This window comes from Diplotaxodon limnothrissa, linkage group LG5 (assembly GCF_057381915.1).
Source record: "Diplotaxodon limnothrissa isolate DT_005_m linkage group LG5, D_limnothrissa_male_GT1.1, whole genome shotgun sequence".
NCBI lineage: Eukaryota > Metazoa > Chordata > Actinopteri > Cichliformes > Cichlidae > Diplotaxodon > Diplotaxodon limnothrissa.
Genome location: NC_140600.1, coordinates 14,008,572 through 14,032,081, shown reverse-complemented (window position 1 = coordinate 14,032,081; position 23,510 = coordinate 14,008,572). Strand labels below are relative to the sequence as shown.

The following is a 23,510-nucleotide window of genomic DNA, read 5'->3' as shown; positions in this document are numbered from 1 at the left end:
CCCAATTCACACACAAAGCACAATGACAGGGTAAAAATATTTGATTTTTTATGACTGATACTAGAGCTGTATTACTGTCTCCTGAACAGTAGGAGCTGATCTACAGAGCAATACTCTCAGCTTCCCAGTGCAGGGTCCTGTTCTCACCTATGATCAGTCAGTCTTCTGGCCAGTAACCAAAGGTTATAAAGTTGGCCCAAAAAGAGTTTTCTTTTTGGGATCCGTGGACTCACTGACAGAGTAAGGAGCTTATACATAAAGCTGGAGCTCACAACTGAACAGCTGCTACTTCACACTGAGTGGGAATGCTAATGTGGTATAGACACCGGACTAGGACACTACCTGAGTTTCCAAGGGAGGTATTCTTGGCATGCTGAACTGGGTGGAGACCACAAAGCAGATCAAGTTTACATTATAGTGATTGTCTATCTCTTCTGGCACGGGAACACTCTGGGATCCCCAGGAATAGCTACAGGAAGTGTCCAAGGATTGGTCTAATTGCTGTTATCCTCTTGTTATTGAGATGCATTTGAAATGCCAAAAGAAATGAACAAAATGATCAATCAAATTTTAGTTGAAGGAGCTCTTTGCCCAAAAAGGGCATTACATTTTTAGTTTAAACCAAATACTAACTGCAAAAATGCACTGGGGAATGCAGTATGTCATCTCTCCATATTTAATGTTGTGAGATTGTTAATGCCCTGCGTGGGCTGCTATCTATTTCTGTGATTCCTGTAAGCATGAGCACAGATGATCTTTGATCTGCGGCAGTGAGGAGACCCCGCTGAGTGACTTAGCTGCCAGGTGACTGACTTCAAACACCAGCATGTACTCTTCAGATACCAGTTTTACCCCCAGCTCTGCAGTATCTCTTCATCAGGCACTGCTAACTCACCTCCAGCTGCCTTTACTGAACACCACCCTTCTTATGTGGCTGACAATAATGATCATCTGGCTGTTTTGCTAGCATGCACAACGTAGTCGGAAATGATCCAAATGAAGCCAGCATAAGCTTCAGATTTATGACTGTGTATTAATCCAATAAATAACTTGTCATGAGTTGTGACTTTTTGGTAACGAATGACAGAATCCACAACTATCGTAGCTGACACGTCACTCATGCTGAAGCTCAACTTTTTGCACCACAGGCGATATGTTATGTTATAGTCATAAACTGTACAAACTTTGCTCTTTAGAACTATTCCAGTTGGTACAGTGGTACAGTTATTAGTATCTAGAGGGTTCTGGGTTTGAACCCAACTAACTGGCTGAGACCTTTCTGTCTGGAGTTTGCATGTTCTCCCTGTGCCTCTGTGGGTTCTGTCTGGACACACATTCATTTGTGTCTCTAAATTGGCTGTAAATTTGTGTTAGCTCTGCCATAGACTAGTGACCTGTTCAGGGTGTTCTCTGCCTCTGGCCCTGTGACAGATGGTTTAGGCTCCTGCCCACCTGTGTGCAATTGCAATGGAATTGGATAAGTGGTTATGAAAATGGATGGATGGACAATACTTCAAGCACTATCAGGCAAATGTAAATATACAAGCCTTTATTTGTACTCTGTAATAAATATAAGTAGCTGATGGTGCAAACTCAAGAGCTTTACAGACATGTTTTAATCGTTCGTTGGTGTTAAACATTGGTTGGATGTTCACAATAATTTGACATGTATTAAGAAAGATGAATTTCAATTTTGACTTTGTGAGTTTAAGATATTTATGATTTTTGAATTAAAGTCTACACCTTACCTTTTCTTCAATTTAGGTAGAAAACATTTTAAAGTTAGAATTTAATCCCTGTATTTAACACTATATGCTTCGTAATATGAGAAATGAATGCACCTCGTGATGTAGCTCTGACTTTCATCCATTAACAAAGCTTTTCCTTTTACATAAAGCTGCCCACACACAATTAATTTCTTATACAAAGAGTTTTACATATGAAAAAGGCATGTGTTGCATGCCTCCAAATCCTGGTCCTTGCTTGTAAACACTAACAGATTAGTTGCAGTTTGCTGTTAATGAGTTTTGGGAAGCCCAGGCATCAAATGCACCCAGGAGAAATGTTCCTCATATTGCTTTATAGAAAAAAAATCAGATTTATTCAATGGTTTGTTAAATGTCACAATACTGCATTCTGAATTGCTTTTACCCATGCAGTACAATTCACTTTACACAGAAAAGGATACAGAGGTTTAAAATGAAAATGAGCTATTTATCATGAATGGCATTCCATTTTTTGCATGCTGTGCTTGTATTGCATCTTTTGCAATCACCAGCTAAAGTTTGGGATGTTAAAAAATTACAATAATGCACTGTGACCACAAAACAAAACATTTTAAACTGAATTAATGACTAAGAGAAACGAACATATAACAAGCTAACTATTATGATTTAAATCAAATGACCTATGCAGAGTTTAACGCTGTTTGATTAGCAGTTCCCCTTTGACAATGTCACTAGCTAATGCAATCCTTCTGTCCTCAGCTCATTAAGGCACTAGAATGCTTGTATTTGAGTATTTTTCTTCTTGAGCTATATATTAAAAAGCTCTTTTTATACTCGATTTTTCCACCGACAGGGCACATGGCAAGATGGAAAGAATCTACTGAAAGATTACAGTGAAATAGTTTAGAGACAAATAGTTCCTGAGAAATGTCAATGCAGCTTAGGTAGCTTAGGAAAAAAAGCATGCAAACAGACAAAACACAAACAAATTGAGAAAAGGTGCTCATCGAACCGAAAACACACGAGCTGGACACAAAAAGAAACCCATGACATAAATGAGGGGGCAACTTCAAGCAGTACAGATTGCAACAGATCTTATTTCCAGATGACAGAAAATGTAACGAACCTAGATGGGACTTGCTTGTCGTGCATATCAGAACAAATTGTTTTTGGGCAGAAAGAAAAGTTTCCTTGCAGATCTGGAAAAAAGGCTTTGTAACATGTCACTAATATTACAAAAGGATCTATTTGAACCCAAACCATGTTTTTAGCTCCCTTAAGATGCCTTTTGTTCTTACATGAGATATAAACACCTGGAATAAAATGAATGAAACACTCTGGAATGAAAGCCGTGCATGTTACTCATCCATCCAGCCAAATGTCTTTCCTACATGGACTTCATTACTCTTTATGCTACTTCTGCTGGCATCCTGAAGCCTTTATACTGGAAAGCCCAATTTCCAATTTAACAATTAAGCATCTATGTGTTCCAGTCACTACAGTCAGTTCTGTACTATTCATCAGCTACTGATGGACTCTTCTCTTTTCCTCCTCAATCTAGATCTAAATGTATCATTAAGCATTTTTACGATAACATGCTAAGCTTTATTGAAATAAATTTGTTATTCACAAACAAATCTACTGTAACTCCTTTAAGAAACCTGCCATGTTTACTAGTGACCTACTGGGCAATCGCCCTTTCATTGTGGCAGACTTGTCACTATAAGGCTGGTTAACATACAAGAGCCGAGGACTGCATGCCAACCCACATTATTTCATGCACATCTGGGCATGTCGTCACACATGTAACCCTTTGGCAAAACAAGCAAGTTATCTTGAAATAGCAAAATGGGTCTTCTGGTAGTGATGAAGCATTTGAATCTACAATAAAAGATCCAAACAGTAAAATGTGGATTTACTTTTAGCTGAGATTGTTTTTTAATGATCAATGATTTTCAGTGTTTATACAGACAGAATGGCCGGTGGGCCCTTAAGCTGTGGCCAGTTGTCTTGAATGGCTCATCTGCTTTTTGATGTGATGAAGAGTGGCATGACGTTTTAATCCTGCCAACCGTGACAGCTGAAGTTTCCATTCTGACCTCCGTCAAGCCTGCCAAGAAAGAGTATATTAGGTTGTGAGTATTATTCTGTTAGAGCTGTCATTTAATCCTGTTTAATCAGTACTTAAGTGTGTTATTTATAGGCACAAATACTCCTGACACAGAAACACATAATCATATTTGGTTTTGCTGCAAGTCATATGAAAATAAATACATATATTTATGACTCTCTATATAAATGTATCTTATTTTTAAGCTAGGAGCTGTATGATTAAGTCATTCTCAGAGTTACTGAGACATTATCATTAGCTAGAAGATCTTTTTATAAGTTTGTGAAGTTTGCTTATTAAAACTGAGCGTGACATGATATTAAGCCACATTAAAGCAGCAAAATAAAACGTAACTGTTCAAACTGCTTTATAGGAATGACACAATGAAAAAATGATGTCTGCCAGATCACGTCTGTGACAGTCATGATAAAAAGTGCACTGTCTTTCAATTCTTAGGTTTTACATGCAAAAATCATCTGGTCCAGATCGTAAGATAACTCACAAGATGTGACATATTATAGTATGACATTATTTACTTAATGAAGATTACACAAAAACACCTCATTTGATAGCTTGTAGAATCTAACCTCAGCAGCAGGACTTTACAGAAAGTTTTCACATATGCAGCCCTATAAAAAACGCAATGGTAGTTTTGATTTTTGTGAAGGAGACGCTCTCATGACTAATTGAGCGATGTCACTGACTAGCCAATCTTTGGCATGTAGTCTGTTGATGTCACATTTTTGAATCACCTCGTATCGCTTGGAACCCTGGTGGAGTAGGTACTAATAGAAAAGCGGCTTAAGTACACCCTTACTTCTTCCATGGGAATTAAGAAGGTAAGTAGCAGCTCTGTGCTGCTAATTAAATGCACTTGGTTAACTGATCATCAGTCAGCAAGTGTGAGCACTTTTGCAAAAGCTTTGACAGTTTGCTGCTTTGGAACATTTAGGTATATGTCAGTACAAGTACATGCAATGAAGAATGAATGAAGAAGCAATTGTTGCCGCCCATCAGTGTGGGAAGTGTCATAAGGCTGTTTCCATCAAGTGGAAAAGATTCAAGAACATTGCCAATTTTTCCAAGAGTGGATTCCCCAGCAAATTCACCCCCTGAAGCCACAGAAACCGAAACTATGTCTCTAGCGTTATAGGCCTCAGTTAGCATGTTGAATGTTTAAGTTCATGACAGTGCAATTAGAAAAAGACTGTTTGCAATGAGAAATCTGGTTGCTATGTAATTTTTTCTCTAAAAAGGACATACCAGCATGGCTTAAGTTTGCAAAATTGCATCTGTTTAGCCCTAATGCAGAGCTCCACGTTAAGCCAAAAAGAAATGCAGCATATCAGCACAAACACCTGACGCCAACTGTTAAGCATGGTGGTGGAAGGGTGTTTTGCAACCACACGACCTGGGCACATTGTTAAGTTGTTGAGGTGAACGTGAGCTCCTCTGTCTACCAAAAGTATTTGAGGCCATCTGTCCAACAGCTTAGGAGACCTTAAGAGGGCTATGCATAAACAAATACCCACAAACATCAATGAATTTAAGCAACACTGTAAAGAGGAGTCAGCCAGAATTCACCCAAAACCATGTGACACTGATAAATTCATGCAGACAGTAATTACTTCAAATTATTGCTGCCAGAGGTTCTACAAGCTACTGAGTCATCGGGTGCACTTAATTTTTCACACATTGTTTCTAGATTGTGGCTTAAATATTCTTTTTTTTTTTTTTTTTTTTTTTTTAATAAATAGGACAGGGGGAATGAATGAGAGAAAGAGGGGGAGAGAAAGAAAGAAAACCAAAGGGGAGAAGAGACGGTGAGAAGGGGGGGGAAGAGAGAGAAAAAAAAAAAAAAGAACTCCTGGGTCACCTGTATGGAGAAAAAAAAAAACAAAAAAAAAAAACAGAGGAGACAGCAAACAACAAAGAGCAACATAATAATAGAGAAAACAAAGCACCATCACAATAAACTAGCTAGTCATAGATATCAATATTTACTAAATAATAAACGATATTGTGCAGCACGCAAGATAGACAGCGCACAGTGTGCTTTGAGGCAGCAGCCAAGAAAGCTTTAGTCCGCGTCTGTGAATACCCATGTGTGCATACCTGTGTGGATCAGCATGCTTGCATTCCAAAGGTTTCTCCATGTAATGATCTGCTAGGGAGTGTGGGGGGGCCACAGCCCCGTCCTCCAGGGTGTGAAGCGGGTATGGAGGAGATCAAAACTCCAGACATCCAGAGGCCCCCAGAACACAAGAGACCATGGAAGACCAACAGAGGGGCAGCCGCGCCACTGTCCCAGTAAGAGCTGAGGAGAGTCCCAGATGAGGGCTCGCCCAGCAGCCGCGGAGCAGAAGTCAGGGGGAGTTGCAGTGACGCGCCCGTGAGCTCCGCCGGCCCCCAGCTGTGCCTGAGTGACCGAGCCCCAGGCCGAGAGGCCGGGGGCACCCCACCTCCAAAGGGGCCCGAGCGAGCCCCAGGCCCCGACAAGCGGCCGCCAAGGAGTGAGCCGGTGTGTACCCGGACGCCCACCCCCAGACACAAAGAACCACCAACACACCGACACCTGAGGGAGTCCGCCACCGGCAGGGGAAGTGGTGGTGGGTGGAGATAGGCCTCCAAACCTTGGAGGGCCTGAGGTGTCCCCAGAGAGGTGGCGTCTGATACCCAACCTGACATATAGACACAGACATACAGGCACACACAGACACAAACATCCATTCCCACCCTCATGCTCTCATATGCACTCACTCCACACTCAACCAACGTGGAGACAGACATAAAGAGACGCTGTACACACAATCACACTCCCCAAGCGTACTCTACAAACCGGGTCTAGGTACCCTTGCCCCTGGAGGGGGGAATTGCACCCAGACCCAGGTGGTGTTACCCTTTTCCCTGCGGTGGGGAGAGGCAGACCACCCCGACTCCGCAGCAGCAGGGAGGCCCCACACCCCAGACCGCAGTCGGACGGCCAACTCCTCCTACTAGCCCTCCCGCTCCAGCAGGCCGCAGAGAATGGGGGTGGGAGAAGACTCCAAACCTCCCTCCACCCGCTCATTGTAGTGTTGATGCATATGTGTTCTAAGGTGCAATTAAAACCCAGGAGGGCATGGAGCTACCTGCCAAGGAGCAGCAGGTAAGCGCATAGTCCCTCCTGCTAGCCCTCAATGACTAAGTGTATTTAAAATTGAGAGGTGGGCAACGACGTCAGGGGTGAGGTATACACCCTGATGGTAATTTGGACTCCGTGATTGTGCCCACCCCCAAGATCCTATATGTATGTGTAATGAGAGTGTGAATAATGTGAATGTCTAAGTTGTGGGATAAAATTGAGGCAGAGGCAGCCAGAAGGGGACAGGGGGGGGGGGGGGGGGGGTAGCCTCCTCTGCACCCTGGTGACATACCCCCACTCCAAGGCCCTGCATGTGTGGGTGGTTGTGGAGGAGCGGGAAGAGGGAGGCAGCTGGAGATGGGGAGGGAAGGAAGGGAGGGGCAGGTAACCCCTCCCTGGGGCCAGCTCCCCCGCTGACCCCAGTAGGCACTCCCACCCTTCGCGACCCGCCAGGGAAGGGGGGCCCAGGCCCATCAGACCGGGGCCCAGTGCAGTAGCGCCCTCCGGCTCCACAGAGCCCTGGACAGTCCACCCAACCCCACCACAGAGAAAACTGCACCCACCCCACCATCCACACATCTTCCAGACTACATAAGACGGTAAACGCCCAGGCTGAGATCTTCCTCCACCTCTCCTGTATCTCCCCCTCCTGCAGAGAGTTCCTGAAGAGAAGAAAGCCCCCATGCACCCACCCGCCCACAACCCCGGCAACACACCAACCAGGACCCAAGCCCCCGAGGCCCGGCCCGGGCCCCAGCCCAGAGACGGAGCGCCCCCAAAACCTCACGCCCATCCCGGACCCACCCAGGGGCAGCCAGGTTGCCAGGTCAGTAACCCACGTCCGTCAGCACAGACCCTCCCCTAGCCCCGCTGCACGCAGCCGCGAGGAAACAGTCACCTGAGAGCCAACAGAGCCCCCAACCGGACGTGACCGCTACCCCGGGTTGAGCCCCCCAAGGAAGATGCCTCCGGGGAACCCCCCGACGCCCTAAGCCTGTCCCTACCCCCTCACCAATCACAACAGTGAAGGCGGGACCAAACTAGGCTTAAATATTCTTAAATAAATAATGACATTGTGAAATCTGTTGTGTTGTTGATCTGACGTTGTATTTACCTAAGTTTATGACCTGGAAGGGACTAGATGATTTTTAAATTGTCCTGATATGTAAACCCTTAAAATGATCAGGGGGTGTACTTTCTTTTTACCATCTTTGTACAGCACACAAAAGCTACAATAGACAAATGTGTGTTGTCACTTTGTGTCATATAAATATAAAATAAGGCTTATAAATATTCAGCTTCTCGCACCTTCAGAGGTCTTAATGAACTGGAGTTTTGCTGCTGTGTGCAAATCCGTGTGCCTCTGCAGTGTGGGTAGAGCCTAGAAGATTAATAGTTGGTGCCTACAGGGACTAGTAGGGTATGGACACTGTATTTACACACATGTACACATACATCCTAAGTGAACTGCAGTGCTTTTGGAGTCATTTACAAATGAAGACTGATATATTCTGCAACATGCTAATAGGAAACTGCTTAAAAAAGCAAAATTAAAGCCAATGTATTCTTGGAACATAAAAAAAAAAATCTGTTTTCTTCTTAAGAAAGCTCAGCACCTCCCCTACACCATACATAAACACCCGCTATCTTTGCCTCTCAGTCTCAATTCAGAAGCCCCTTGGTATGGGAACAAATATTGTACAAATAACAGTGACCTTTTTGCACAACGTCATGAAGTCCCACTGGTTTTAAGAGGTAAGAGCAGTGCCATTTAATTCACACAGACTATGATGGAAGAAGGCCTGCAGCTGTGGCCTGCACTTGAATAGGGTCATGGCTCATGCTGCATCCATAATCTAGACGGACCCGGTCAAAGACCTACTGTGACAGAATCACTGATGAGCCACATGCAGTGTTATGGATGATGAAATCTGTATGTATATGTTACTGTATATATAGGCAGCACCTCAGACCATCCCATTTGTGATGGTAATTCTTGGATATAAGCCTTTGCTTCACTGAAGCAAATCACAGGGTGAACTGTGAAGTAAATCAGCATATCAGCAAGGTTTGAGGGATAGGACAACTTTGCAAAATGATGCCATCTAAATCAGTGATATGGTTACCCATGAGACCAGTAGGAGCCAATCAGATCTCATTTATCGGGAAAGTCAAATGTTCTTAAGGTCAGACAATGCAGAATCACTTTAAAGACTCTGGGAAGTCCTGTGATTGTAATGACTTCTGGTCTTTCAGGACACATTTGATTTGGACCTTTATAAAGTGAGTCAACCTATGCAAAGCTACAGTACCTTAAAAGATGCCCAGATGTTGTGCTGACCAACTGGCAAATTCCCTTACAGATATGTCGGCCAACTTTTTAAGCCAGGACCATAACCCTCACTCTGATAAACTGATGATCAGTGACCTTTAATGGCTTTACTAGACTTTACACTAGAACCATTAGCATTAACTATTTGTTTTTAATCTATCTCCTGCACTGATCAAGTAAAAATAAAATTCCAGAGGTCAGTACGCTACAAAAACTGGCTGTAATGAGCTCTGCCAACATAAAGAATGTGTCTCTAAATAATGAAAAGGTTTCAGCAGAGATATATCTCACTCTATATATAGCGTACACATATAATGTTCATATTTCATTTCATTTTGTTTGATTATTGATATCATGCTTGGCACAGTTGTTGTCGGGTTAGTTCTTTGTTGCACTGCAGCATGTGACAATGAGAAGCTACACTTTAGCTATTAGCAGTGACTCATTGTCATTTTACCTGAATCCTTGAATCTCTCTCTTCCTAATTATGTTCCTCCATTAATTTTCTTACCACATTAATTTCACCCTTCTCATCACTTCGCCTATTCTCCACAGCTGGTGCTAGCAGCTGCAGCCTCCTGTCACTTGTGAGGCCTGGTTATTAGTTGTTTCTGGTACTACTGTTCACGGTGCAGCTGCTGCGATAGCTAACATGTTGGTTAATTTGACACATTATGCTTTTACTTCCTTTTTATAGTTTTCTCTCAGCTTTCCAGCTCCATCTTCTCACCACTTCTTCCACACTAAAGCTTTTCTAGACAGTGAAGGTAGGGGAGGGGCCGGTCATGTTAAGAGATGTGATTGGGCGGATGGGCTGCTTTCAGTGGTTGTATGGGCGGAGTGCAGTTAATTTTTTTTTACAAATCATACAAGGAATGACAAATTCTAATAGTCATAAACTTTATCATGGTGGACCATTGGCATGTGGATCCCAGATCTATAAATTGGATAAAATTAACTCTGCAGCCAAAAATGATATACAAAACCCTGTTGTTTATTATGCTGTCTTTTCTCCAGGGCTTAGTGATAGAACGAATTGGCAGGAAGCCCCTTCTCATATTTGGTTTCTTTTCCATGGCCGTGTTCTTCAGCCTACTCACAGTTTTTCTTAATTTCCAGGTAAGCCACACTTCCTGTCCTTTATACTAGACATACAATATCTGAAGAGGCAACATAAAAATATATTCTGAGAAAACATGGATTTTAACACAGTTGCAAATCTCAAACTTCTAAAATTCATCAAAATTCTATAAATGTACATATATTTATATAAAAAAAAAGCACTTTTATTATGAAACATTTTTTGCATCATTCAGTATCATTAAAATCTTGAACTGTAATTACTTATTAGCAAAACTTTTACAATGCAAAATATTTAAATACCACACAGTACAGCAGCTGTAATATATAACAAAATACTGATTATGTCACTTGCTCTCTCTGATTCCTTTCAGGATAGAGTGTCATGGATGCCCTACCTCAGTTACGTCTGCATACTCGCTGTGATTGCCTCCTTTTGCTCTGGACCAGGTAAAACTACTCACATATTCTGTTTCGATCAAAGTAAACACCCTGCAAGCAGATTAGCTCAATAATCTGTGTCTGTAATTCAGTGAAGTACTGTACCTGTTGTATAATCAATGTGACTTTCCCCAACTCCGGCCTGGAATGATTGGCATCGCAAAGTAAGCTCCTGTCATATATTAGCATACTAAAAAAGGAGCCATACAGTATACAGTGTATGTCATTGTCCTGCAAATGTGGCAGTGTCCACGGCAGGTCTTGTGCAAGTTTGACTTTAAGTTTCAAGGTGAAGCTATTCCTGTCATCACACATGCTCATCCTTGTGCAGTAATATCTCCAGGGAGCATTCACCCAGTAAAGTGTCTCAGTGTCTTTAGAATGAGACTGAAATTGCAGAGTAGGAGAAAATATCAAAAACCTGACACGCACACAACAGTAAGTGAAGCACATTTTATTGTTTTATTTTTTTCATACCAAAGTTCTTTAATAAAGAGGAAGAAAATGAGACAACCTTATGCTGAGACACAGACATAATGCACATAACAACACCATTTGAGTCAATCAATTCTTTTTAAGGTGCATTTTTGAGGTAATCACTGAGGAAAGGAAGATCGTTTGACTGCACAGTGATGATTTATAGCCTATTGAAACAAATGAAGCTTCTCACTACTGATGCCTGGTGAATGGCTTGAGAGTGGGGGTGGGGGTGGGGTTTCACCAGAGGGATGACCCCAGTAGTGATGTGAGCCTTCCAGTGGATAAATGAGCAGCCACACCTCCTCTTAAGTCACTTCACCATGGAAACCATGGCCCAGATATTTCAAAAACAAAGATTATATTTCTCCATAAGAGCAGAGGGAGATTTTCCTGTTTGATAATGACAAAAGGCAGAGCTGTAGCTTTTATTTTTGTTTATTGTTTATTTTCTCTTTTTAGCTTCCCCTTTCATTGAATTATAATTTTATTTCTTCAAATATATGATTTTTTTCTTAATCTTGGAATCTTTGAATCTTGAAAGCCTTCTTTCTTGTCTCTCTGTCTCTTGAAGCTGCTTTCTTGGTATTGTTTTTTATATCTGAATGTTTCTTTCTTTCATTTTCCTCTTTTTCCAATTTGCAGTTTGATAAGGCCAGCATTCAAAATGCTTTGTCAAATGTCATTTTCATTTTCTAATGCTAATGCTAATGCTTTGCGTTGTACTTGTAAGAGAACAAAAACTAAACCTTTTTTAAAAAATGAATCTTTTATTCAAATCTTTCTTTTTCTGATCCTGATTGTCCCGGATGAGCTTATTACTTTCCAAATTTGGTTGTGTTTTACTTCACTTCATTTCTTAGTTTTCTGTATTTTAGCACTATGAACTAGTATTTGAAATATAATCAGTGCAGCTGTCACAGTTGCAACAAATTCACAGATTTTTTTTCTTTAACCAAAATAATGTCTTGGCTCATAGGAAATCATCAGATACAGATTTGAGTTAGTCCTTGTTTGCATTGGTGTATCTTGTGCCTTTGTAGCATCTTGTATGAAGCTCACCTGGACTGTAGTTTAGTCGTTATCGCTCTCTCACCCTGTCCTTTTTGCCATTCTGCTAAACAGAGCAATAAAAGAGATAAATAATCTCTCTGTGCTTCTTCATATGACTGTCGCAGACAGTTATCCAGCTTTCACAGTGTCAACGTAACATTCAAAACATGCAGGAATGACACACTTTGGGCGCTTGTACAGTACTTGTTAGGGTTTAGTGGTGCGATGGGATATTTTAGAGGAAGCTGAATGAGCCTCAGACAGCGCAGTTACTCAGTGTGAGATCAGGGGAGTGACTTTATTGGATTCCCTGTTTGCACTGTCCTAGAAAGTGCTGTCACAAGGACTAATAGCCAATTTGGCATAGGCTTCAGTTTCTTCACTGTGTCTCAGGGTTCACCTTTAGAAGAACAAAATTTGGCAGACATATTTGATGGCTTTTAAGTTCACTTCCATCACTCATGGAGATTTTTATAGACGACATTAGAATAGATTAAAACTGTGATCGGTGGAAGGTTAATTTACTGCTAGCAGTTGCCCTCTGCAGCAGTCTTGTTACATGGGAGAATGCAACAGAATAGACTTAACTGGGTTTTGTAGCAGTACACTCAAACAACACTGTGACACCCTTTGGTTATTACAGTCCACCACATAAATAATTATATTTTTTGTTAATTGAATATTGGTATGTTTTATCGTTTAAAATAGTGATGTATCTAAAACAATAGCTCAGCGCTGGTTTAGTTAATGCTCTGTAAAAATATCATGTTTTCATAGTGTGGTTGCTTATGGAACTAAAACATATTCCCTCAACTGGATATTAGTGCTGTCAAATAGAAAACGATGGACTGGAAGATGGAAAAAGGGCAAAGTGTAAAACTGCAGTCAAGTGAAAATGTTAATTACATTTATAAGTTATAATGTAAGTAACATTTTTAATTATAACCAGTTGTTTATTAATGCTAAACTCTCATGAAATCTGGCCAAGCATGTATCCATATGGCACCACTGCAGTAAATTACTGGCGCCAATAAAATAGATGTAACAGGAGGTCGTCAATTAAAGAAAGGAAAGGACGAAGCTTTGATTAGCTCGCATCAAATTATTACCACCGCTCTGTGTGACAGCGTTCTACATTTTACAGCATTTAAAATGTTTCTTTAGGGTAACTTATAAAAATTAATTAGCTGTAATTACTGTACATGGCAGCAAAATTAAGACATACAGAGATAATAAAATGATATGTTATGTGTCAGTATATAATACATAATTATCTTGTCCTTACCAAAGGTAAAATTATTCAGTGACAAACTCACACGACCAGCAACACGAGACACTGTTTCATTATGTGTCGAATAAAAACTAAGCCACAATGCAGAATGTGTGAAAATAGTACACCACATGATTGTCACTGTAGAACCACCTTTAGCAGCAATAAGCCGAAGTAATCATTTTCTGTATGAACTCATCAGTCTCTCATTGGTCAACTGTTCTTTACAGTGTTGTTTCAGTTCATTCAGGTTCTGTCCTGTTCCATGACTCAAAAGTCTTGTTGTTTTTATGTTGCCTTGATACATAAAACCTTGGGTCTGAAAGAAGGCCTACTTTCTTTTTTATTGTGATTGTGTTGCTCTATGAATTTGGCATTTTGTCCTCAAACTTTATAACAATCCTTGAACAATACAGGTGATAATTAAATATTTGATTCTGGCTTCTTTTTATCAAGAATAACTGTAACATATTTTCGGGAGAGGACAGGACAACAACAAAATGTGCAGATTCAGTCTGAACTGAAACTTAGTTACAGATTTTACAAAGTCCTCCAACACCTGCTCATTACAGCAAACACATATGTCCACACACCTTGTTTGGTACAAACTACTGAATGTGCTGTTTTTGACATATTACTTCTAATAGTGACAGACAGCTGTCGAAGCTTCAGGAAGAAAAAAAAATATGCACATTTTTCACACGTAGACAGATGTTCAGATGATTGACAGGTGAAACTGCTGTCTGTTGAGCAAATCCATTCTTGTGGTGTACACTGAAGCTGTTGTGGAGCATCCTTGATGCAGATATGTCTAGTCAAGATTTACTGGGTCTTTTCATAGCTGCAGGCTGTATATTGAATCACTGTATACGTTCATGAAGCTAATGATTTGTGCAGCTGTCACCATAGGGACAGCGATTATACATTGAAGTGCAAGGGTACTGAAATAGAAGCATTCGAGTACTGCAGTATAGCTCCACACCACTCCTTTTTTAAATTTCTTCTAGCAGGCTGACACTCTCACCTCAACTGGAAATTGCTGATTCTCTCTTTTTGTCGCCCGTGTTGAGTGTTGAGCCCATGTCAGAAACCACTCCTGAGCTGTTTCTAAACCCATTTAACTGTGCCTCCTATTTTTGTAAACGAATAATCCTGCATAGTCTATAACAAACTTACGCCGCATCCCATCACTCCTTCCATCCCTACACTCTGCATGGAGAACAAGTTGAGAGCTGTCATTTCGAAGCAGAAGCAAGTCAATAAATAGTATCTTCCTAAAATATATCTTTATTTTATAGAGTCCTGGGATTGCAATTCCTTTTATCTTGCCAAAAAGTAAATAGCTTTAATGCTGTTGTCACTGTTTCCTGTGGGACAGCAGAGATAAATGCAACCCCAAAGTGTAGTGAAGTGTTTGTTAGTTTGGAATATTGTCTTTTCCCCCACGGCACTGGTGTTTCTTTCAGTGGTTGTGACATATTCTTCATTATTTTTCATTTATGTGGGTACTTATGTTATACGTCATGAATCTAAAGGGATATGATTTGAGTGGTAGTGCCGAATTGTAAATCCACATAATAAATATCCTGTGAATCTTGGGTTCAAATCCAAATCCAAATCCAGTTTATTTATATAGCACGTTTAAAAACAAAACGTTTGCCCAAAGTGTTGTACAGAAACACAGGTTGGATCCAACTCATTAATGATCTTTGTGGGTCTAAGCCAGGGGTGGGCAACTCCAGGCCTCGAGGGCCGGTGTCCTGCAGGTTTTAGATGTGTCCTTGAACCAACACAGCTAATTTAAATGGCTAAATGACCTCCTCAACATGTCCTTAAGTTCTCCAGAGGCTGGTAATGAACTAATCATGTGATTCAGGTGTGTTGACCCAGGGTCATATCTAAATCCTGTGGGACACCGGCCCTCGAGGCCTGGACTTGCCCACCCCTGGTCTAGGCCAATACTTTATTTTCACAAAACCTTCTAAAATTAATTATTACTTTTACGTAATTAATTTTAAATGAGCTCTACTGGATTTGTAGTACTAAACAGTATAACAGATATCTCATTCCAACCCGATGTCACGACAAAGCCTGAAACAGACCACTGTGTCCATTTCAGGCTTTGCCTGTCCAAAATGTGAAATGGACACGCAAGCAGAAGTTGTAGGAACAGCAGAGGGTAATATTTTATTTTGAGCCAACATGAAAATAATCACAGGAAAGCATTTAAACAGACATAACACATTTACATGTATGTACATATAAACATATATACATATAAACCGCCTAGCTTAATTGATTCTGACAATTTACAGACCCTGGGATGTACTTCATAAGTTTTTTGCTCACTACCAACTTTATGGCTTTAAATATATTATCTGCCCCTATTTGTAATGCAATTTCTGCATGGGTGTCCATTTCACATTTTGGAGAGGCAAAGCAAAATGTGAAATAGACCTGCTGGTCCACTGTGTCCATTTCACGTTTTGTCGTGGGTTGCTCAATCGAGGGAGGAATATCCTCAGCTTGCATCCTGCTGAATATTCACTGCAGCGACGCCTGCTTCATGGGCCTGCAGCTCTTTGTGATAGCACTGACTCAGTTGCATGTGAAGTGTTGCTCCACAGCACGAATCACTTGGCTTTAATTTAAATCTAAACTGTAGAGTTGTCGTATCTCATATGATTTTTTTGTGCATTTTTTTTTCTTTAAGGAGATAATTTGCTCAGCTGTAGCAAAAATCAATCAGCTAGTGGAGCCTCTGTGCATTTTGATTCGTCAGTGCAGCACCTTGAAGGCAACATCCAAAGTTTGGATGCATTGGCCAAAATAGCTGTCTTCCTGCTTACTGTGAAATAAATTTGCCACTTTTTGGAGTCAGCCCTAACGTCTGACAGAAATTATTGAAAGTTTAGTACCAAATTATTTTAATGTGACAGAAACTCATCCATTTTCTTAACTGCTTATCCAAATCAAGATTGCGGGGTAGGGCTGGAAGCGATTCCAGCTGTCATTTGATAAGATGTGGGGTGAATATTGGACAGGTCCCCAGTCTATCGCAAGGCTGAAACAGACAGATGTACTCACATTCACACCTACAGTACAACCAATTTAGGCTCACCTATTAATGTAATAAGCATGTCTGTGGAGTATCTGGAGAGAATCCATACAGGCACATGGTGAACGTGGAATTTGAATCTGTTGGATTCAAACTGAGCCCCCCTGCAAACCCAGCCTGCAGACAGAGGTTTCTCCTGCTCTGTAAACAGTTTCAAATCTAATTTGGAAGAAGTTCTTGAAATCAATATTTTAAGCACGTGCTCATTTCACAGCTGAACAATTAAATCAGTTTATGCTGGTGAGTCACTTCTCATGTAAAGCGGGGATTATTCTGCCGCCGAGGATAAAAATAAGCATTTCACAGTCAAGCTGTCACCGTTTGCACCTAGATGTGTGCATTGTTATTTTGGTCGGTTTGTTGTGTAACTTTGCAGCTTTTCTTTCATATTGCACTATTGACATACCACTGAGAGACGAGCATGTACAAGAAACAAACCCATATTGTCAAACTAAGCACTTTGTGTATGGTACAAACTCATCTCTCATCCTCTTTATTTCTCCCTGTCTCAGTTCCCTGATGACTTCTCTTTAGTGAACAGCCTGGAGATGAAGTTTGTGATCTAACAAATAAAAGTTCTTCTAATCCTCAACAATAGAGCACAAGGGCAAGGGATCAATGCAGGCTGAACTCACAGAAAGTGTTGCCACTATAAACTTGTCACTTTGAGGAAATGGCAGAATTGATCTCTAGAGGAGAAGACGCTAACAAAGCGCTTTAAAAAAAAAAGGACTGTGGTGGGCAGAGTCAGTTAAACAGAATTAAAAATAAGCATGTGGCTATTCTTTGAGCTTAGTTATCTTCAGAAGAAGAACTCATTTTTTTCCCTCAGAACTTTTTTTTTTTTTTAGCTTTTTCACAGGGAAGCATTGTAATTGAACACTGGAATTACTAAAATGTTCAGTAAGGAGAAAGTTTTAAAAAGCTCCTCCCAGTCATGGCTGTGAGCTGCTGCAAACAAACATTTTACAACTTTGACAAGTTTTTCTTTCTAGTAATGTGTTACTTTCATGCAGTCAACTTTTTGCTGGTTGGATACATGTAACTGCGATCTTGTCCTGCTCCTGACCAGTGACCATCCGCTTACTATTTTAATGTATTTTAATGACGCTAATCAGAAGTAATAATGATATAATCATTTTACCTCTCATCCATAAAAGGTTGATGACCTATAGCTGTCCCCCTGCCAGGCCAGCATGCGACAAGTTTGTGAATACAATAGCTTGAGCAGAAGGCAGTAACAATTTTGCAAATGAATACTATAAATGCATCTACTAAAAGTCTCGGAAGAGTGAGAATCCCAGTGACCTTGACCTCAAAGTCAGAGGGCAACTTTTTAAAAAATCTTCTAGGATTTTCTAATTTAAACCAAATGTACATCTACTAGAAGGCTGAGTGGTAGCACTGGCCCGTGAGAGTTTGAGAACATTCATTATAGGTAGGTGGCTGAAGAAAACTTTTAATTAGATTGTAGCATATTGTGCTCACTTTACACAAACATAATCCAGTGGAGAGTCCTTGAATCCTTTTGTTCCCCAAATCAGCTGACCACATTGATGGCACACAGTGATTTCTTTCAACATTAACATATTAATATTGATCACGTTGCTCCTTTGACATTTTATCTGTTGGTCAGAATGGAAGTATTCAATCACTGCAGGAGCAAGTAAACAAACCCACGTGTTGTAGGAGAGTTTTCTTTGTGGGATAAAATGCAAATGACATTCTTTTGTGCACTACAGTGCAAATCTGCCTGGAGGCGATTATGGAAAAGCATTGAAGCAGTCGCTATAGATAAACATTGTTCAGCGATAAAAGGAAAATAATTGGTGTTCCCTGTCATATTACACTAGACCCCTTATTGTCCAAGTGTAAATTGTGTATTTACATAAAAATGGCTCTGTGCACATTTTTCACTGGCAGACAACTTAAGTGAAATGTTTGTGCAAAATTACTGAACACATATAAGGGTTGTACGACCAAGAGTGACACCTTATTCTATTAGTGAAGTGAAGTGAAATATATACTGCTTTCAGCTGCTTTAATGTGAACAGGAGCTAAGAATCAGAGTTCCTCTTAGCCAAAAACCAAACCTAGGGCATACCTGCATCTTTCAAAGCCAGCACAACTGCCCCTGCTGGCTCTGCCAGATTCGATACACCAATCAGAACCACGGTGATCTCTTTTGTTTTCTTTTTCAAAAACAAAGAGTATCTAATTTGACAGAAGCAGCGACCCAGTGCAAGATGTGGCTCCACAGCCACAGCCCAGCAGCACTCTTCTTCAGAGCAGGGCTTGTGTGAGTATGGCTAGTAATAGAGTAGTACTGCTACTTTGAGAGTGAAGGACACTCAATTTGGCTACAACATTAAGGATTCTCTATGTGTAGTTCCCTTCGCAATCGTGGTGGTGTGTGGGTGGTGAAATACTGTTATTATTTATATCACTGGAGCTTTGGTGGAGTGTAAATAAAATCACAGTCGTAAAGATTTTCAATTGCATTGGAATTCAGCTAAAAGCTATTTGAATAAATAATCGGCAGTTGTGGTCTGAGCCTGACTTGTATTGTTATTTTAGTACAATTGAATAATTTTCTGGGAGTTGCAAAACAAAAGTAGGATAACTCCATCATACACGACACATTTAGGTCAAATCAGTTCCATTCACATAAATCAGATTTAAAACAAAAGAGTTTCTTTTTGGAAAGTTATGGATTTTTGCAGTCAATCGTCCATTTGTCGATATAAGTGAGGGAAAGACAAAAAGATGGTTGCAAAGTGCTACAGACAGGCCACGACAGAGGAGACTGAAATCCACTGAACAAGATGAATCACCTTTCACCTGAGAATCTGGACATAAACATGTTGGGCCACCCGGCTTGCTGTTGTGAGAGGTGGCAAGCAATGAGAGACACCAGGGGTAAGATGGGAATGCTTCCTGACAAGAGTGGCATGCGCTTTCTCTTTAGGAGCCACGAGCAAAAACACACAGAAACCGAAGTGATAAGAGCAGCGTCTCTGTGGAGTGAACTCACACCAAGGGGAAACTTAATGATGCGTGGCAGACGGAGAAAAAAATGATTAGAAGAGCAAAAGAAATGAAGGAAGAAGTAAAGTCTTATGGATTTATGAGTCTGTGAGGGAAATGGTCTCTGCATGTGAAATTATATGCGTGTGGGTGCATCTGTCATTTTTGTGTTTATCATCTCTTGTCATTTATTGTGTCTTCTCAGTACACAGAGGCAGAGTTTCTACTTTTTTTTAATATCCCAGTCTTGCTGTACAGTATGTCGTTTGACTAATTTGTCATTTAGCCTCATGAATTAACACTTAAATCAACCCTCACAGTTGCATTTAGCATAAAAATATAAATTATGATCATAAGTTGCTGTAGTTTGCAGTAGAGCCCTGATTGTTGTAATTTCTTTCTTAGCTTCATAAATATTTCTTTGCATCCCAAGGCTGATGTCTCCTGTGAGGATCGTTTGCACTTTGTAATATTCCACCCATGGATACAGTGCCCGGTTTCTGAAAAGCAGGAAACAATGTTTTGTTCACATAGATGTGGTATTGATCTTCTGCCAGGAGCTCGTCCTCGGCTGTCTTTTGGGTCCTGAATGTGAAGAAGAGAACACTTGAAATGCCTTTGCTTCTGGATTCATAACTGTCTCTGCATTACCAGCCGGAAGAGGTTTTCCTATTGTTGGAAACATGAATGGTGTCATGGATCAGGAATCCTTTGAGATGGCACATGAATTCCTTTGTCAATGCGAGCTCTGTGTAGACTCAGCATTGTGTGTCCTGCAAACAGTCTCCTGTAATAATAATATAATAATTGCAATCCTGACTTTTCCCCTTCACTCCAAAGTTAACGCTGACATGTTAGTAAGCCTCTCGTTTCTGCCCAAAGATTAAGCATCAACTCACCAGTTAGCATGTTTCTAGTCAGGGCCACCGGTTTGTGCCATGACTCTGCTTGCTCCTGGGCAAAAATGGCCTCGCCTCTCTCCTCTGGACTCATCTACAATATATTCAAGCTGAGAGAGCAATTGACCTGGAAATTTCTCAGCTGTTTTTTTTTCCTGCTGTGGGCAGAATATGAGCTTAACTCCCCGCAGTTCACTCTCACAGACATCTTTCTCTTTTAGTGTCAGAAAAGCCTTAGAGTAAACACAGCGAACTGGGTAATACAACAGCTGTGGAGTTAGTCAAATGCTGATGCTCAGCCAGTTTTTTTTCTTTTCGCCAGAATACACCGAGTTAAAAATATCTTTTGATCTTCATTGAATAGCAGAAGCAGCCTCCACATTTTTGAAGAGTTATTTTAGTGACATTTTACTTGCTACTCTTTTGTGTTAGATAAAAGAAAGATGTCACAGATGCCCAGAGCACACTTACTGACTCCAAACCAGGCTCTTAATGGTGTCATGACCCACGCCTGGATGGAAATTACTTTAAGAAACTAATCCAAAGTAATTATCTCATATTTATGATGACTTTTTATTGTGCATAATGCAGTACAGTCAGCCAGCTAGTAATTATTTTTAAACTGCCCAAAATTAATGAATGAGCCAAGATGGATAGTGAACGTAAGAGATGATTAAAAGATGTTTTCTGGATGACACACAAAATACATGCTAGTCACTCTGTGCTGTATGTTAGCAAGCACTGCAGTGTTTTGAGTCAAAAGCTGTTGCCTGCATCCCAACATGAGTATGATAATTCTATGCTACTGATGATTAGCACGTAAATGTGCAATATATTTACCATATTAAACTCTTTTAATGTCCTATTTTCCATTAAAATAGGACATTTCCATCTTTTTTAAGTCAAAGATTATTTTCTATCTAGCTACAGAGTATTAAGTAATGTTTACTACCACCTGTGTTTAAATGTCAAAATGGCTGCTTGGAAAAAGCCCACCCTGAAACTACAGCAAATGCAACAAATTTTGTCTCAATTCATCAACCAGAGGGTGAAAGAATATGAGGTGATTGTAACGACCAGTAACTCGAGCTTTTGCAGTCATGTTCCCAGTAACTGCTGTCAACCTCCAGCAGCCAGTTACATCTAGCATCCAGTGGTTGCCAGATGATTGTGGATGTTTCTAAGCCCAGTTGACTGGGGGCTTATTGTCCAAAACAGTGGACACATTAGTGTTGCATTGTTTGTGGTCACATACCTGCAAATAGCTTGACAAAACTGCAATGATGTGTTGAGGTCCATGACAGCCTTACTTTATAAGTCTCATCTGATTATGTGAAGCTGAGCCGGTAATAGATATGTGCATTTCTGTGGCGTGCAAAGAAAAGCAGAAACATCCTAGTAATTTTGTGAGCTTTGACAGTTTTTTCTCAGTCATGTAACATTTTAGACGACGTCTACATTTCTTGTCATATCAGCGAGAAAAATAATCTTTCCCTTTAGTTGCTTTTTTTTTAAAAAAAATGTTATCCCTGCAGATGGTCTCCATAAATGCTCTGCTATAACCTTTAACAAACTCACAAGGATTAAAATGTTTTAGCCAAGATTTTATAAAGTCACAATTAGTAAATGAATACCAGACTTCATTTTACTTTAGTCCTCAGAACAACTCAGAACTGCTCAGCAGTACATCAGTTTAAGTAGTGGTGCTGCTTTTCAAACTCCACAGTGATGTGCTTAAATATTAAGTGGAAATGTTAAAAACTGGTACTTTAACAGTCTAACTCTAAATGCATCTACTGGCATTAATGATGATTTTCTGAGCACGATTATCTTTTACTTCTAAATCCATTAAATACTTGGACGTTTCTGAATATACCGCAAAATATGACACCCTTGCTGTGCCCTTGCTGGGCACCATTCTGCTACTGTGACAGTATTATCCCATTATGTAATTAGTGTGTGAACTGTTGTTAGATAATATTAGAAACATAGATACAACAAACGGAGAGCAATCGAGTAAGCCACATGAGTTATGACAAGGTCACACAGGATTTTTCTTAGCTCAGAATTTGCCATTAGGGGTGACTACGCACATAACCAAGATTGTTCCAGGAACAGCAGTGTCTCTGGGACCTGTGCATAATTTAAAACCAACTATAACCATCTCATAAACAATAATGCTGATTATGCTTTTGTAAATGAAACAAAACTATATGTATGAAAAATGAAAACTCCAGCATTGGCATAAAACACTGATTGATAAATATTTAAGTTGATTTAAAACAAAAAGATCTGTCACAACTAATTGTGGGTGAGAGAGAAAGAAACCCACTTGCCTCTAGTGAGGCCTTCTTGTATTTGTTTTACTCTGCAGCTCTGTCTGCCTGAGGCACAACAGATCAAGGGTCTGGCACTAGTAGCGCGTAACCAGTCCACTGACATCGCAGCAGGTCAAGCTGAAACAGAAGTAGGGCTGAACGATATATCGCATTTGCGATAATATCGCGACATGATCAAGTGCAATTTTCTAACCGCAAAGGCTGCGATTATACTCTGGACATGTCCAAATTCATGGGCTGCATCCTCCTGAGGCCGCATTTGTAGACCGATTACGTCACAGCGACGCGCCGAAGGCTGTCCAAATAACTACCATATCCCAGAATTCATAGCGCGGCCCAGCCAAACTCCAGTTTCCAGCAATGGCGGCCGCTACTAAGTTTTAAAATTACTCATACTAATCTTTCTGGGTCACAAAATAAACTTTTAACATATTTTCAGGCGAGAAAGTAGTTGTGTAAACATCAAATATCTGCTCGGTTTATCAAGATACCCCATATTTGCAAAAGTGCTTC

The 23,510-nt window shown here is 40.5% G+C and overlaps 1 protein-coding gene across 3 annotated transcripts in view; it reads left to right on the top strand.

The window, feature by feature from the left end:
- The window catches only part of slc2a9l2 (solute carrier family 2 member 9, like 2), a 105,375-nt gene that overhangs the window by 55,355 nt on the left and 26,510 nt on the right, over positions 1-23,510 (top strand). For all 3 annotated transcript variants that reach the window (XM_085353097.1, XM_085353098.1, XM_085353096.1), the window contains exons 10-11: positions 10,311-10,412; positions 10,748-10,823. In XM_085353097.1, coding sequence (XP_085209223.1) covers positions 10,311-10,412; positions 10,748-10,823 — 178 coding nt within the window. The remainder of the gene's footprint in view (positions 1-10,310; positions 10,413-10,747; positions 10,824-23,510) is intronic.